This window comes from Larus michahellis, chromosome 6 (genome assembly GCF_964199755.1).
Source record: "Larus michahellis chromosome 6, bLarMic1.1, whole genome shotgun sequence".
Classification (NCBI taxonomy): domain Eukaryota; kingdom Metazoa; phylum Chordata; class Aves; order Charadriiformes; family Laridae; genus Larus; species Larus michahellis.
This window is the reverse complement of record NC_133901.1, coordinates 50454490-50470752: the sequence shown is the minus strand read 5'-3', so window position 1 is coordinate 50470752 and position 16263 is coordinate 50454490. Positions and strand designations below refer to the sequence as shown.

Here is a 16263-nt window from a genome sequence, read left to right as displayed (position 1 = left end):
CCCTCACCTAGAGCAACAGGGAGAGCAGATTAGCCAGGAGTACCAGGCGCTAGAGGGCAGCCAAGACCTTCCACTGCCTGCCCGGGCCAGAGCCACCGCCGCTGCAGCTCCCCACTCTCAGCATCTCACAGAACCCTCCACGTTTTTAAACAATTCATAAACACCACACCTGAAAGGATTTGTAAGAGCAGGAGTGCGACTCATTAAAATCACACTTCTCACTACACCAGTCATTTCTAATGACTTTTTCTTGTGTAAGTCTCCTATCTGCATACACATCTTGCACAGATTCTGCAGTTTTCGCTCCAACAAAGAAGTCTCAAAATACTTTTCAAAGGACACTTAATTACTGTCCATTATGAGAGGAAAGTTAAGCACGGAGTAGTGATGAAACACATAAAATCCAGGGACAAAATTAGACATCTCCTCCAATCTAACTATATCTATATATATTTATTACATAAACTTTGTTAATGAACTAGAATAAACAATTTACTCATGTTTGTTACTGCACAAGACAATAAATTGGCAGTTTCAGGCCAACTAATAAGTAAAGCCAAATAGCAAAGAAAGCTCATACACAGACAGGTAAATAGAACTATTTTCATAGATTTATTTGAAAAATACTTACAAAAGCAAGTATGTTTGACACTAAAATAGTTAAACTTATTCTGTGTATACATTGGTGTAATTAAGCGTGCAGCATTAACAGTCTTTTCTGTCTGAAGCATTGTTAGTTTGCCTTAAGGAAGTGGGGAAAATTCTGATTTACTAATGAACAATGTCTCCCTGCCACTTCCTCAGCAGCAACTACAGCTGCTATCTCTGCCCGAGATCTCAGCATACTGAAAACTGCGTTTGCTTTACTAACTGCCAGCCTGCCAAGTGCAGATTTACTGGAACCTGGAAGGTGGGTCAGTTTTTTGTGTCCCTTAGGAAGGAACAGGAGAGAGGAAGGAGAGGAAAACAAAAGGATTGAGTTTTTTATGTGAAGAATTTACCAAAGCTACATTTCATGAAAAACAGTCCTTAAAAATGTCCTTTTGTTAGCGGCCATCTTCCTTCAAAACATGCGCATACTTCTGAACTTACCCGTAAACCAATGCCCCTGAAGCTTACCATTCCTATAGCACTTTTTTGCTAGGAGAGGCCAGGACTAGAATAGCTAAGATTCTCCATCCAGACAGCAGTTCAGTAGTGTCAGAAATGAAATACAGTGCAATTAGTTTCCACGTACTGTATAGCTACATTTTAAGACAAAACTGGCACAGATACTGACTGAAAGAGTTTGCTGTCTCCATGTAATCCATGCTCTGGCAACAGCTACAGTCTGTTCACAGAGCGGTTTATTAGGGCTCATGGAGTGTATGGGATCTCACCAGCCATTATTTTGCATGGTGCCAGTAGCTGCTGCTGCTCGAGCCAGCATATTTCTGTGTGCCTCTGAAGCGGAAGAAAAAGTCCCATCCATCCCATGCATTGGCAGCATTCGCCTTCTGACAGGCTGAGGGGTGTAGCTGTTCTGTCGCCAGTCTTCTTCTGGGGGCATGTCAACTCTCCTTGGACCCGGGGCCTTAACGCAAGAAGGGGGCACAGGACAACCTTGAGAGGCACCGGGATCCCAAGAAGGCTCATGTGGTATTCTTAAAGTGCTGTAGTCTTTGCTGGCTGGTAGCCTGCAACCGATGGCATAAGATTCATGCATTTGACGTTGTGAAGGCTGCTGGAGGAAGCCTTCCTGTAAACTCTTGCCTGGCTGGCCAGCATGTTTACCCCAGAGTGTTGTTCGTTTATCTGGTAATGTGGCTGTTTGCCTAGCAGGGTAGCTGATGTTCAGCCAATGGCCAGAGACACTTGATGCTCCACCTCCTAAATGTGGATTAACAAGAGGCTTTTGCCCCTGGGAGAGGGTGCCTTTGGGTGCACAAGGGAGACTCCCATAGCTCAGTGCCACACCTGGGTAGTCTCCACCTTGGAAAGCTTCACCCCTGTCAGGCACAACCAAAAGTTTCTGGATGATGTTCTTCTGATCTCCTGAGGGGGGAAATAAAAAAGGGTTTGCTTAGTTATATTTTTTGTTTCATCCTCTCAGAACTTTCAGCTGTGGCCAACAAGCGACAGAAGAAAAATGAGATCACCAGTACATCCACTTACTGGTTGACATGCAATTCTGAATAAAAGCTAGCTGCACCCTTTCTAGCATTCACTTTCCTCACTGCATTTCCTCCTTATCCTACCACAGCTGCTGTCACATACTTCCGATTTCTTTAATAGCCCTTGTGTCATCAAGTAGGAGCCCAAAGTATTTCAAGGCTAGTAGATCAAACTGGTTTTGATGGCTGTCACAAGGAAAACAACTCTCATGCAGGAATTAGTTATTTCTATTGGCACAATTACATGTATGATTTGCTGGAATGAGTAGCTTGTGGAAGTACTCTCATACATGACAACAAGGTGTTGGGTCTTACTGCTACTTTTACACTAAAGAAAGTACCTCACAAAAACGTGAATATGATTTTATATAAAGTCATCGTAATGTTTCCATGAAGATTATTCCCTTTTGTTATGTCCACTTAACACAGAATCACAGAACAACTCAAAAGGGCAGAGAAGAAGAAAGAGAACGTGATTCATCCTTCCAGATTTCTGGAGGAATTCAGGCAGATGGTGAAACATCATTATGAAAGACAAGATCTGAAGAGTTGTATTTCAGCGATATTTCTGATCATGAAGGAGGATGAAAAGTCCTGTGATTACCTGACGGTTTACGTGCCTTGCCCACCATGCTGGGCATCAGTACATCATGGGGTAGGTGCTGCACCTGGTTTGGGTTGTGCTGGGGATCAAAGGGAAACACAGGAGGATCATGGGGGAAAGGAAAGGAAGTGGAGCTGGAAGAACGGTGGCTGGTGTCCACTGGCATTTTCCTCGTATTTGGTGCTTCCTTTTATAAAATGAGAAAGGAGAAAAGAACATAAAATGAGAGTAAACACAGAGTTGGGTTGAATCAAGCAAAGATGGTGTTGATCCAAGGACAGGAATGAGTCACTGGAACAAAAACATGCATCTGTATGTGAAAACGAAATACACATAAAAACTGCATCAATCCAGTAAGGCTCTTACTGCAGCAGTGGGCTGCTCAGGAGGGTCATTTGACTGGAAATATATCAAGGAGAAAAACCCAAAACAAACACAATGGCTTACGGTTTGGTTCACAAACTGAATCCACAGAACGATGGCAGGCCAGTCAGTATTGGAACTGCCATGCTACACAAGCCACAAAATAAAGAAGGGTACTGCTGATCCTTCCTTCCTATTTTCTAGCAGGCTTTACTGAAAGCTCTAATTCCAGACTATCAACAAATTCACCTGTTGCAGCCGAAGAATTAACCAGTGCTAAACCGTTTCCCTCTATTCGGGGGTACCTACTTCAATGCAGGGATGGCTGAATGGCATGAACAAACCATCACAGACTTGAGCCCAGTGACTAACTTGAAGAAACGTGCCAGAGAGCCATCCTATCAGCTGCTTCTGTTGTGGGGATAAAAACCTTCAGCAGAGAAGGGGGCTTTGGGCAGCTAGAGGTTTTAATTGCTTCTGCCAGCCCCTCCAGGTATGCATTAAAGCCCTCAACTAAAGCATGCTGAAGAGCAAACATTCAGAAGTTGACATGTTCGTAGCTTATGGCACACAACAGAAAGATTGAATCAGACCAACAAGTCTAAATAACTGATTTTACAACTGAGACTCTTCTGCACTTATTATGCAGTTGGTATCAAATCAAAACTTAAGTACAGGTCACAAAAAATTAAATCCAAGCCAAACCTTCACATTATATCTGTCTATGTTGCTAAACACCAACAATAACCTGTTACTGTTTTCCTCACTGGCAGCTTTAACTTGCACCTAAAACTACTTAAACAGAGATAACATAGGGGGGAAAAAATGAAAAAAAAATATAAAAATCAATCTCCCTATTTTTAGTTACTTACTGTATGTAACTGGATGCATGTCATGTACCAAGTCTTAAATTATCTCCCTTTATGCTTACTTTTACTCTCTAAAAATGCTACTTCCTGAATATAACCACAAAAGAGCAGAAATTTTCACATGATTAATCGTGTCTTTTTAAAATTATAGGTGTATTAGAAGCTTTCTTGAAAATACTCTAAGTCAACTGAAGAAAATGTTTATACTGGATGTCTTTGGATACTGGCAAGTAATATTAGGTCACATGCTTACCAGCTGCAGCAGGTACTAGTCTGCAATGACTCCTGAAGAAGATGGCTTTATTACTCAAATAAAAGCTCATTCTTCTTCCAAAAAGAGAACAAAAATTCACAAAGATAAGCTTTCATCATGGCTTATTATTCAGTTGTCTGCTGTCTTGTTTGTTAGCTACTAAACGCAGACAGAGAAAACAGCAACCCTACACACAGACGAGGGCTCATTGGAAAGCTGCACATCATTCTACTTACAAAACTGTGAGAAGAGACCAAAGTCTCTTCTCTGTTTGAGATGACTGTTCCACTGAGACTGCGAGCAATGCGACGGAAATTCTCTGCACTGTACATTTCCTCCTCTCCTGGTTCCCTGCTATGTTCTCTGGTATACGTGACCTGCAGACAATATCACACATTTCAGAAAAGGCTCTCTGTAATATCAATTTTGTATAATAATTATAGGGAAGAGATCAATATAAATCTAACAGACTGTACTTCAATAAAGTCCATGACCTTTTCTTTTTTAAAATCCTTCATTAAGGTACTACCTTGAAAATTTAAAGCAAATGGGTCTGTTTGGATCCGGTGATTAAACAATATTATTCCTTATAGTCTGTGTTTCTTTAGTAAATATACACTGATTGTCTAAGTGAGATTGATTCTTTTATAAATATCTAAAGCCAGGACAAAAAGTCTCTACTGGGATGAATCTACCTAAACGACTGACTGCTGCTACAGGTATCACTGCCCCTGTAGAGATAATCGTGGCTGCAGCTGAGAGCCATCCTATCATAAAGTACTACAGTCTTCTCATAACTGAAAAAAATCAAGGAATACTTGATGAGTGCTGGAAGCTTTATGTTAGCAAGGGAAATGTTTATTCCTTCTTTCTTTTCGTCTGTTCTACATAAACAAGACTGTTTAAGCTCCCTTTAAGGAGTATGGAAGTACTATAGGAAATGTCATTTCCCCTTGAACAGACTTGTAGGTTTTCACGTACAGGCACTGATACGTAACTGCCAGCTATTTAAACAGCTTCTCCCTAGAAAACGAAAAATTATCTTCTCCCACTCTGACGTGGCCAACTACCAACTGTAGCAAATACTAAATTATCCCCCACTTTCAAGATATGGAGTGACACAGTTAAAAAAAAAAAGTCTGTGCCCCTGCAAGTGGTAACATCAAGAAGCAGTTATCACAAGTTGTGATGCAAGGCAGTTCTTGTCAGTGTGTCCAAAGAGACTAGATCTTGACATTTTCAGGGATATGTTGCTCAAAGTCAGAATTCAGATAATTTGGTTGCATGCATGTAGCATGAGTCACTCATTTTTTAGCTAATTAATCCTGAGCTAGACTGCACTTAGAATTCTCTCTAACACTTGTATCAATGACCCCAGTACCTTTGCCGTAACGTATTCTACTTCTCCCACTGTAAATTCTTTCACTTGCACAGGCCAAGCCTTTCCCCCTCTAGCACGTCTTAAGTAACAAGGAGTCACCTTGGAGACAGAAGAGACAGCGGATCCACACAGACTGCGCTCGATCTCTGCTGTTGGGGTTTTCGAGAGACCCATGCCAGCCGTAGCATGCAGCTTCCTCACATTCAGGTTCGCAGAGACTGGGAAGGAAAACGCTATGGTTAAATTCAACACCTGATTGCACGTTATGGCACGTTTCTGACTATCTTAGGTCTTACTCCAGCAAAGACAGACAGACTACACACACAGAACAACAACTCAAGAGATCCTTTGAACATTAATATATAAGCTAACTCCCAACATTTCAAGGGGACACAGTCTATCAGGATACTCATGCCAGCTTCACTTGCCCTTTTGCAGGCTTCTGGGGAGCAGTTAATTGAACTATTTAAGAGTTAAATGATTTAACTGCATACCAGCATTTGTTTGATACAGAAGTGAGACAGTTTAGAGGACCTAAACAGATAGAAAATCAGCTACCAGGAGCAAGTTTCCTAAAGGTACTTTGGATAAACAAGACTTATCAACTTCAAGTTCCCCACACATTCACCTGCTTGTTCCTAGCCAATGCTACAGTTTGTCAGCCATTTGTTGTGCTGGTTAAACAGTTAAAAGTCTTATTTTTAACTAGGATTGCTACAGTTAATTCACTTTAGTGCGATCCCCACCAAACAGTTACAATACTAAGATTTCTCATGGAATAGACAGGCAGATCAATGGCCTAATAAAAATGGTCACAGGAAATCTCTCTATAAAGAAAGAAAGGTGATGTGCTGGTAACAACACATTTTCTGCATTGAGGTGGCATTTGGAGGATCAGGTCTTTGCTTTAATCCGTTGTAAAGCTCCAGTAATGAAACAGAGGCATTTTCACCGTGATTCTGAATGCAAAGGTCTGACAAAACCAGTTGATATGGGGCAGAAAGCTTAAACAGCATTTGAAAATGAATACATAATCCAAGTTAAAAGTGAGAAAGCACTGTCCTAGACCCACTCAGGTGATTTTCATTGAGTTCATCACAGTAGATACACTGGTTGAAACTTTTTGGTTTTATACAGAACTTGCAGAAACATACATGGGAAAGTCACAGCAAACCAGAAGTAAAAGGTCTCAAACACAAAATTCACTTTGGAAGACTATCCATATCTCACATCCCTCACATATGGAGTGGGAAAATAAGCAAGAAAAGTGTCAGTGTAAGAAACGGGGCATTTGATGACAGAACTCAAGCTCCAGCTAACACTAAAGCAACTGAGCTTTATCCTGTTAGATTTCCAGAAAGAGCTTCTAAAAAAATCAGTAAGCTAAGTAGGAACACATAAGACCTTCTGATTCAAGCCCATGCAAGAGAGGTTGTGAGGTCAGATCTTGCCTAACTCTGAAAGAAAACCAGAAGAATAACAAATGTGAAATGGCCACCTTTGGATGTGTCACCTGGTCTGCCAGTAGACTGCAAGATAAGAATGTTTCATAGAAAACTCAACCTGTTGAATAAAAACCTGTTCAAGAGTTTACTGCAGTATTTACTCTGGTCTCAGCCAGGCTTGATTTGTCAGGAACGATGGAGGCTTCACCTCCGTAGCTGCAGGGCAAGGGAAAAAGCTGTCTGTGTATGTATTGCAATACATATCACACACACACACATATCTCTCTTATTTTGGTACCCATCAAGTTTCAGGCTGCTTTGTATTTAAACAGAAAATGCATAGCTCTAATGCTATGACACAGATTACACAGAAATTTGCTTCACTTGTGCTAAGCAGAGAATCAAGGTTGCCCTATCTCAGGCAGGAGATTAGATCAGCTTAAGAGGAGCCGGCCTGCTGTCATCAGACTCTAACTGAATGTCTCCAGCAACAGCTGGATGTTCTCACCACCAGCAACTGAATCTGTTCATTTTCTTTTAGCACCAACTAATCCACAAGGTCTCAAGGATCTTAGTGCAGATCATGTACTCCCAGTGCTGCTTTCACAAGTAATTTTCCAGAATTTAAAGCAGGTAGTCCCTAGCAAAACACAAATTCAACTCTCATAGATCTGGAAACACTTTTAAAAGTTACTCCTCTCAACCAGGTACAGACTAAATTCTCAAATACAATAAAATCAGTTAAAATTCACAAATATAGAGAACATTACCTTCAAACATAGAAACAGTTTAATAAATTCCAGAGGTGACGCAGGACTTTCAAACAGAAAAACTCAACAGCCTGATCTAAGTAGCTAGCTCCCTACTTGAAAACAGGATCAATTATTTCTATGTTACTCTTAACAGATGTTGCGCTCTTTGCCAAGATCAACAGCTACTCTGCAGCCTCCCCAGGCAGTGCTATCACACTGCTTTCTCTACTTATGTCATAAGAATGCTTTCAGAGTCCACAACCATAATCTTTCTGCATCTGGGCACAAACTCATGCCCGTTTAACTAAATCGACTGGAAAACACACCTTCACCTATAATGGAGTACATAGGCAGGTCAACCAAGAAAAACAGCTACATCATTCTTACCTGATTGGTCAAATGGATACCTAGCACTGTCCTGTCTTCCCAAGAATGGCCTAGTGGCCTGAGATGCCTGCAGACTAGTCTGATAGAGGGATTCCAGTTCTGAGAGCTCCTGTTCTGTGTCTTGATTCCACTGCGGATGCAGATGTACTGGGATCCTGCTCAAGTCATCTCCAACTGCTCTCTGATCAGAAAGGGGCGGACTCCTCCCAGGCACAGGAAGCCATTCAGTATTCTTATTAGCCTTCTGAGAACTGTAATACCTAGTAACATTATCCACCCAACGGTCCACAGGCATAGAGGCAACAATGCTACCAGTAGCTCCATCATCCACCCGTTTCATTCCTCCATCATGACAGTGCCTTTCCAGGTAGGGTGCAGGGTCTGCTATATTCTGTCCACCTCTTCTACACAGCTCTTCACTGTGAGAAGAAATACTCTTAGAAGCAACATGTTGGGCACTAAAACCCTCCAAAGAAACTACCCTGTCCCTAATATCCACAGTTGGGTGTAATTTTTCAGAAGACTGTGTTTTGTTCTCTTGGTTTTGATGGATTAGCTGTCTGTAACCAGAGGATGAAGAGTTGATGAAAGATTTTTGTGTTAATTTTGGAGACTTCTCATCCTGACACACTGCAGCAATCCAGCCTTTTTCATGAGTACCTTTTCTCTGGGAGACTGCATGCATTTTCTGAAATTGCTCTGCCAAGGAGCGAACATGTCCCTTTGTACTAAGAGCCTCAGATTTGCAACCTTCTGCTGTGCCATATTCATCCTGTGAGGGTAATAAAATCTCATGGCTGTTTGCTCTGGAGTACTTATTTGTTTTCTGCAAAGGATCCAAGTAGCACTGTTGTGAAGGGGATGAAGTTGCAGGGGTCATTGCATGATAGGCCCCTAAATGATCAATGCTGGGCCGCACTGGAGAGCTTGCAAGTTTGGAACAAGGACTGTGATGGCTGTCTTTTTCAGGAGATGCTGCTTGTGGCGGATGTGGACAGGGAAACAGTGCAGGCAAAGACCCAGAGTTTACTGTGTTAGCCTTGGATTTGTACTGAGGTGTGAGAACAGGCGTTATGTTATGAACCTCTTCTAACTTGCTGCTACTGCAGCATTCCCTATAGTCTTTTGGCCCTGTGGCTGTGGTGTCAGCAAATTCCACACTATGGTGGGCATCATTCTCAGTTCTTGCAGACCTCTCTGCCAACCCTTGCCTATAGGGAAAAGAGGGAACTTGGTCATGAAAATCAGCAGAAGCAGACTGGAAGTTTGGAGAGATCCTGTTGGATGGATTGCTTTCGGAAGGGGGCAAGGAGGAAGACTCTGGATATAATGATGAGTGCAATTCATGGCAGGAAGCAGGTGGGTGGAAGAAAGAACTGGACCCAAATTCCACTTCTTTGTTGGGTTCCAGTGGTACCTCCTGGCTCAGCAGTACTTGGAGCGGGCCAGTCTGTTCACTAAAACACACAGAAGGGTAAATGATTAGCAGTAGTCATTGCTTATATTTATCCCTAGGGTACAGAACTTGTAGTAGGTGACATATACCTCAACACATTTTTCTTTGCTAACTGTATTCTGATGACAACTTTGCATTAATTCAGTAGATACATACATGTTAGTCCTTTGCTTCTAATGCTGATTTTCTCCTATAACTGATCTACTGAATACATTTCATATTTTTAAAGAGTATTTTGCTGCAGTTAGGCTCTATATAAAGTATTCTTGTACAGCACCTAAGCTCGGCAGACTGAACGTATGGCTAGGGATAACTGTAGGAACAGTAAAAATAGCATTTATATAAAATAAAACAACTGCTTCCAACATAAACATCTTAGATATTTTTGAAAATACTTTGGACACATTCATGATCTGAACATGAACTAACGTTTCCATAAGGTCCCCTCTCTCCAGCCAACTTAATGAAGAATGACTTGACAAATGGAAGGAATGGGTCAAAACTTCTCTCATATCATCTTTGTATTCTGATCTTTCAGATATTTATCCAACACATTAAATAAAGTTCAAGCTAAATATATAACTATTATTTTGTAATAATTTGTATTCTAAGTATACTTCAGAAAAAAAATACTTTGTGAACTTTTACGTAGCAATGCAAGACAATTACATCCTTGGGTCATACATGTCCTTGGCATTTTTCTGCATTTAGTTAGCATTTCATATGCAGACAGAAGAAACAGTACCAAGTCCACGTGCCTGTGAGAAAACAACAGGCTACAAATAACTCCAACAGAAAACTTAAGGAAATGGTAACATCATTGCTTTGTTTCCTTCTTGAGATGCATAGGATGAAAGTTATCATGAAGACCTAGTTGATATGTGTCGCAGAATCACCTTGTCTGTGAGTAATTGCAAACTTTGCACTGTCTATAATGTTATTTATATCAATGCAAGAGTCCAGAACTCCAGCTACAAATGGATTCTTTTCACTGGCTGCAATACTAACATTTGGTTGGATATAACTTTTTGCAAAAGTAATGTTCTTTTCACAGAGCAGCAGTGAGCAAGTTCAGCATTAACAAAATTAGTTTTAGAAAGTTCCTTTCTTTCATTTTCTTAGAATCTGCCAAAATGCATAATTTGGGCTCTGCATTTCTCCTGTAAAAGAGGATATAATGGACCCCTGATTGACAAAAAGATCAGCCTTCATTACATATAATTCAGCTACTGCAGGAAAAGAAAAGAACATTATGAACTATAGCCTGGTAGGTGTGCAAATTAACTCAGTTTTAGTATATAGCTGTATGTGGCATTTTAAAAAAGAAAAAGAAAAGGATTCTCATCTGAGATTTCACCTAAGCTTCTGACAATACAGCATATAAGAAGGGAGAGGGAAGAAAAGTGACAGTTCGAGAAACAGCCTAGAAATTGGATAGGGATGGTCTAGTGCTAGGAGGGAATGGCATGGTAAGAAAGAAGGATTAAGCTGCATGCTAAGGAGGGTAGGAAGAAAGGATCAGTTACAGCAGAGAGTTAATTATGCTATAGTTAAAGTTGGTATGGAAGGAAGAATCATGAAGAGACACTGAAGAGGCTGCTAAGCCAGGCTACAAGATGCTGGGAAGCACAGAAAGAAAATGAATGATACGTCATCAGGGAGAGTAGTCAAGGTGACAGGATCGGGACCTGGATCCAAGAGTTGTACCAGTGCACCACGAGAGAAGTGGACTAGAAAGAAAAGATCAGTGTACTTGACACTTTCCAAACCACAGAGCACCAACACACATTGGTTGCTGTTCCAAACATAAAAGCAATTACAGCAAGATTTTTACTGTAGTACACTCTTTTACTGACTGAGTCCTAGAACTGCTCTGATTATAAACAGTTGCACATTTCATGGTAACACACACCCCCTTTTTAGCCAGGTTATTGTCTATTGTATTCTTTCCCTTGGTACATAAAACAATGATGCTGCCAGGCACCGACTGCTACAATTCTCTGCCACAGATCACATTTTGAACACGTGCACATTGAACTCTTCTATAAAGACTGGTGGGGGGCGAGGGGGTACTTGACTGTCTTATAACAGAAAGGAACACTGTAGGATTTGGACTATCCAGGGGAACATATATAGTTTGCTATTTCTTTCCAGACTGTGCTGCTCATAGATGCAGCTCAGATCTGGGTCTAGGTGATATACTCGGACTACCTTGTAGACTGGGCCACGGTGCCGCCCTGTGGTGGGTGGCAGGTTGGCGGCGACAGCGGCTGCGATGGCTGTTGGTGCTGCATGCGATCCTGGAGGCTCCGGGCTTTTCGGATACTGATTTGCAGCTTCTTATCGACTAGGGCTCTGCTGTGAGTGCTAGCGCTGGCATCATGCATGGCAAGTCTTAGTTTAGCTAAAATGCAAAAGAAAACATAGCAGAAAACAAACAGAAAAAAGGAATAAAATTGAAAAAGAAAAAAAAAGATGCAGCAAGAACATAAAACATGGACCATGCAAATACTGCCACAAAAGAGTTCACAAGGATGCTATTGTTTCCATTAATGCACATTCAGCTTAGCCAGGTGTCCAAACACGTTAATTGAAACTAAACCAAAATAAATAAATAAAAAAAAAGTTATCCATGTTTTAGCCCAACTTCTCATCCCCTTCACACAGGCTCTTTCCAACCCTACCACATTGATGCTTCACTCTGTCATCTACCCTTCTCCTGTACCCTCCATATCTGGGACTCCCTTTATGTACAGGAATACCCAGCTGGGATTTGAGATTCAGCATATGCCTTGCTGGAATGGAAGATTATTAGCCTCGCAACAGCTGTATGCTGCGCCCCTTACTCTGCATTCCCTAAGAGCCAATTTCTAAATGCAAATGCACAGGAGCTACCCACTCTGTCTGCAGCCATTCTATACAGACAGGGGGGAGCGTGGGGTGAGAGAGCCAGCCAGTCATAATGGAAAAAGACCGAAAATAAAATGATATCACATAGCACACATTCTCAAAGGTCACAATGCATTTAAGCTCTTCAATGTCCTAATGCTCTTTTCTTCATGGAAGTCAGGTACAGCATAGCTCATTTCTGTTAATCCAGATCACTAAAGAGTGGGCTACCGTTTTCTTCCTATGCTACACCCTCCACAAGAAACAGGGGAGCTTAATGCCCTTTGCAATTTGGCCTGAGGATGGGGAAAAATCATTGAGAACCAAGTGGCAGGGGAGTTACCTACTAGGTGCTTGCTGAAACGCACCATTTAGCACCAAAAAGGGCACATCAGCACCCCAGTGCTCTTACTGCCATAGCACTGGAGAGAACAACAAAAAGGAACGCAAACATGAAAAAAACAGATGAAGAGGAATAGGAATAAACCCCTTAAAAGGGAATGCTTGTAAAAAGGAAAGATTCTGTCTCCCTGCATGTTTCTTAAAGACCAGCTGGATCCCCATATTCAATGTTTCAGACTTTTTTCTATGATATTAGTAAACTGTCAAAAGCGCAATAGCTCAGGTGATTAGAATTACTTACATATAGCTTCGTTACAGAGAGCCAAAGCTGCAGCACAATCCCCCTTCTGCTCCTGATTCAGCGACTCTTCAAAGATTGAGTCTGCCTCCTGCATCGACTTCTCAAAGCCATCACTCCTCCCTGCAATGGGCAGCACCCTTCATTTTGGTTTCATTCATTGCAGAATCCTCACTTACCCTCATCCCATTCGTGATTGCCAAATTCTTCCACATACGGAGTTTCGCAGAGGCTGCACATATCCCAGACCGCACCACCTAACCTTCCCTAAGCAGAAGTACAACTTGAGCACCCGGATATGCTTCACACGCACACAGTAAAATAATGTGAACCAAGCTCTTTTCGTCAAATGTTGTTTACTTGAGAGAGTTGTACTGGCTTACTATATTGTTTTCAACAGTCAAAATCAGTACAAAAGATGGTATAGACATATCACAGAGACAATTCAGATGACCTCTGTCAAGTAGGAATTAATCTAAATTTAGAATTAAATCTAAACCAAAATATATCAGTAAGAAATATAGCAGGTCAGGGCTTTCCTTTTACGTTAAGTCCCCTGACAAAAATCATCTGTCCCTCCTTCAGATATCCAATTACTTCCATACAAAATGGAAACAAACTGAAACAACTGAGATGTCTGGGGAACAAAACTCAGACTTGAGTGCAAGTGTAAATGCCTGCACCAAATACTTCTACAAACACGTGTTCAGTGCATACACTCAACTGCTGAAAGAGACAAACAGAAGACAAAAACCCAAAGGTCTTGCAGCTCTAGGGGGAAAAAACACAGGTGTAAGAAGCTGAGAAGAAAGGGACAATTATCAAGAATTCTTTTTGCAACAATTTAGAAAACAGTGTTGGAGAAGAGAAGGATAAGTCATCCTTGGACACAAAGGAGAAAGATGAAAAACTGTGTCCTGGCATCAGAACATCCAGTTCTGAGAAAATGCCCAAACAATCTGGTATCACCTATTAGGCATTATACAAGTTATGCACTAAAATGTACATACACATTCAAATGAGGCAGGGGAAAACAGAAAATAAAATTTCACTTTTTGTTTTGTTGAGGGGTCGGGTTTTTTTAGTGGAATGTCTCTGTCATTGTAGTTGAGAACATAAGTATCAGCCAACAATAAATTATGTTTTCTCAACTTGCATAACATATACTATGCCCTGGCCTGCTCCCCAACACCCTTGTGCACAGATGCAAACACAAACTCTCTTATACCATAAATCCCAAAGAACTTGCATGAAAAGCAAACACTGCAGAGAGAAGTGAGAGTTGTTAGAGCAGTGAGTTAATCAAGCAGCACATTCCGTTTCAAAATCAAGGCTACTGAGGCTTGTAATCAAGGCCAGTATACTAAAGTTAGCTGTCTTTGCATGAATTTAGCAGTTTACTTGAGGGGAAAATGAGTCACAAGTGTTCTGAAGTTCTGCATACAAGCAAGCCTTCCAGGCAGTCAAGCAGTCTGTTAACGTTAAGCTATTACATCTCTGACTGGGGTACGGAAAGGCTTAAAAGGAATAAACAGAAACTTTCCCAGATCTCAAGTCAATGCCTGTAACTCCTCAAACATTCTACTGAAGTCTTTTTTGATGAAGCATTATTCTAGTTTCCTTTCTTTTTAACAAGGAAAAGCTAAGCAATTTTTTCTTCTACTATCTAATACAACAAGAGATCAAAGAGGGGTAACATCTTGGAGAATACGCTATTTTCTTTCCGGTAGGAGAAGCAGAGAAGACAACATCCTCATGCTCAATGATGGAGGTTTAATTTTCAATTTTCACATCATTACCGTTTAGGTTAGAAGAGTAAACACTAATAAGAAAAAAAGATACCAGTCTACTCTGGTACATCAGAATTTTTCACCTGTTTACCAGGAGGTCACAGCAGGATTGTAAAGGATAACTAAATGGCTCACTGATGGTCAGCAAAAATTATGAAAACATTCCCACAGTCAGACATTCTCGCAGAGATCGTACTTTTCATCTGCCATTGGCACAGTGACATTCCGTCTGCTGAGCAGTTGGCACAACTGTAGCCTGGAGAGCATTGGCTGTATTGTGCCCTGAGCTGGCACTCTCTTCCTCTCTGTCCTGTAGCAGCAAACCAGTTCCTCGACTCTCACCTACAACAGGTCAGAGCAAGCAGCATGGGGATGCCCAGATGCCTGGCAACACAGGGGCCATAGTGGGTTTGCCCCAGTCAGAGCCTAGGCGTTCACTGCGCCTTCGTTGGCTCTGCTGACCAACCAACAACCTTTCACTTAAATGCTCTACTGGGCTTCACTCTCGACTGGAGAAATGCACTTCATTCCACTGTCTCTCTGTCTCCCCTTACTGGCTGATGGAGATTTAGGGTTAAAACAAGGATGCTACATGTGAATCCTGTCATCAAATTCCCCCTGCTGCAGGTCCATCCTTCCAATTAAACCTCTTCCGCTGCCATCCCCTGCCAGAAACATGAGGAGTCATGGCAAAGACAAACAAACTTGGTATTTAGGTTTTTTATTTTTTTTTTTTAAATTCTTTTTCCTTAGAAAAGATATGTAAGCTAAACCCAGCTCGGATTTTTCAATTGCCACAGTACTTGTTCCCACGCCTGACAGGAATACAGCCGGAGAACGGAAAGTACAGAAACAAGCAGAATTGCTTTGGGCAGTGATGTTATCAGAAACAAAACAATAGCCTAAATGAACAAAGCTAAGCTGCAGGTGGACTTGAGGCATCTGAAAGGTACAAACAGCCCTGCTCATTCTAAGATGTTCGGTGAAGCCTTATAGCTAAATCTAGATATCAATACTAGTAATGGTGCATATCACCATATATGAATATATAAAAACACCTCTGCATTACTTATTTGTCTCACTTAAGAAGGAATTTGGTCAAAACACCAAACACAGGTTTTACACATCTTCCATGTTGGAAATTGATGGTCCTTCACTAACTGAAGCTACACAATTGTAATGGAGGGGGAGAGAAAGAGAGACCTACAATAGAAAATTAAGTTCAAAGGTTCAAAAACCATCAGCACTACAACCTTGCAAAATATACTGCATTCAAAAAGT

At 41.3% G+C, this 16263-nt stretch overlaps 1 protein-coding gene across 13 annotated transcripts in view; it reads right to left on the bottom strand.

Moving 5' to 3' along the window:
* Positions 1-591: 591 nt before the first annotated feature.
* The window catches only part of USP54 (ubiquitin specific peptidase 54), a 103296-nt gene continuing 87624 nt past the window's right edge, over positions 592-16263 (bottom strand). For 11 of the 13 annotated variants that reach the window (XM_074590442.1, XM_074590444.1, XM_074590435.1 and 8 more), the window contains 7 exons: positions 13196-13315; positions 11875-12067; positions 8208-9664; positions 5723-5841; positions 4479-4619; positions 2758-2944; positions 592-2034 (listed from right to left, as the gene is read on the bottom strand). In XM_074590442.1, the coding sequence (XP_074446543.1) occupies positions 1376-2034; positions 2758-2944; positions 4479-4619; positions 5723-5841; positions 8208-9664; positions 11875-12067; positions 13196-13315 (2876 nt within the window). In that variant the 3' untranslated portion in view covers positions 592-1375. The remainder of the gene's footprint in view (positions 2035-2757; positions 2945-4478; positions 4620-5722; positions 5842-8207; positions 9665-11874; positions 12068-13195; positions 13316-16263) is intronic. The other 2 variants (XM_074590441.1, XM_074590447.1) reach the window with 2 other exon arrangements.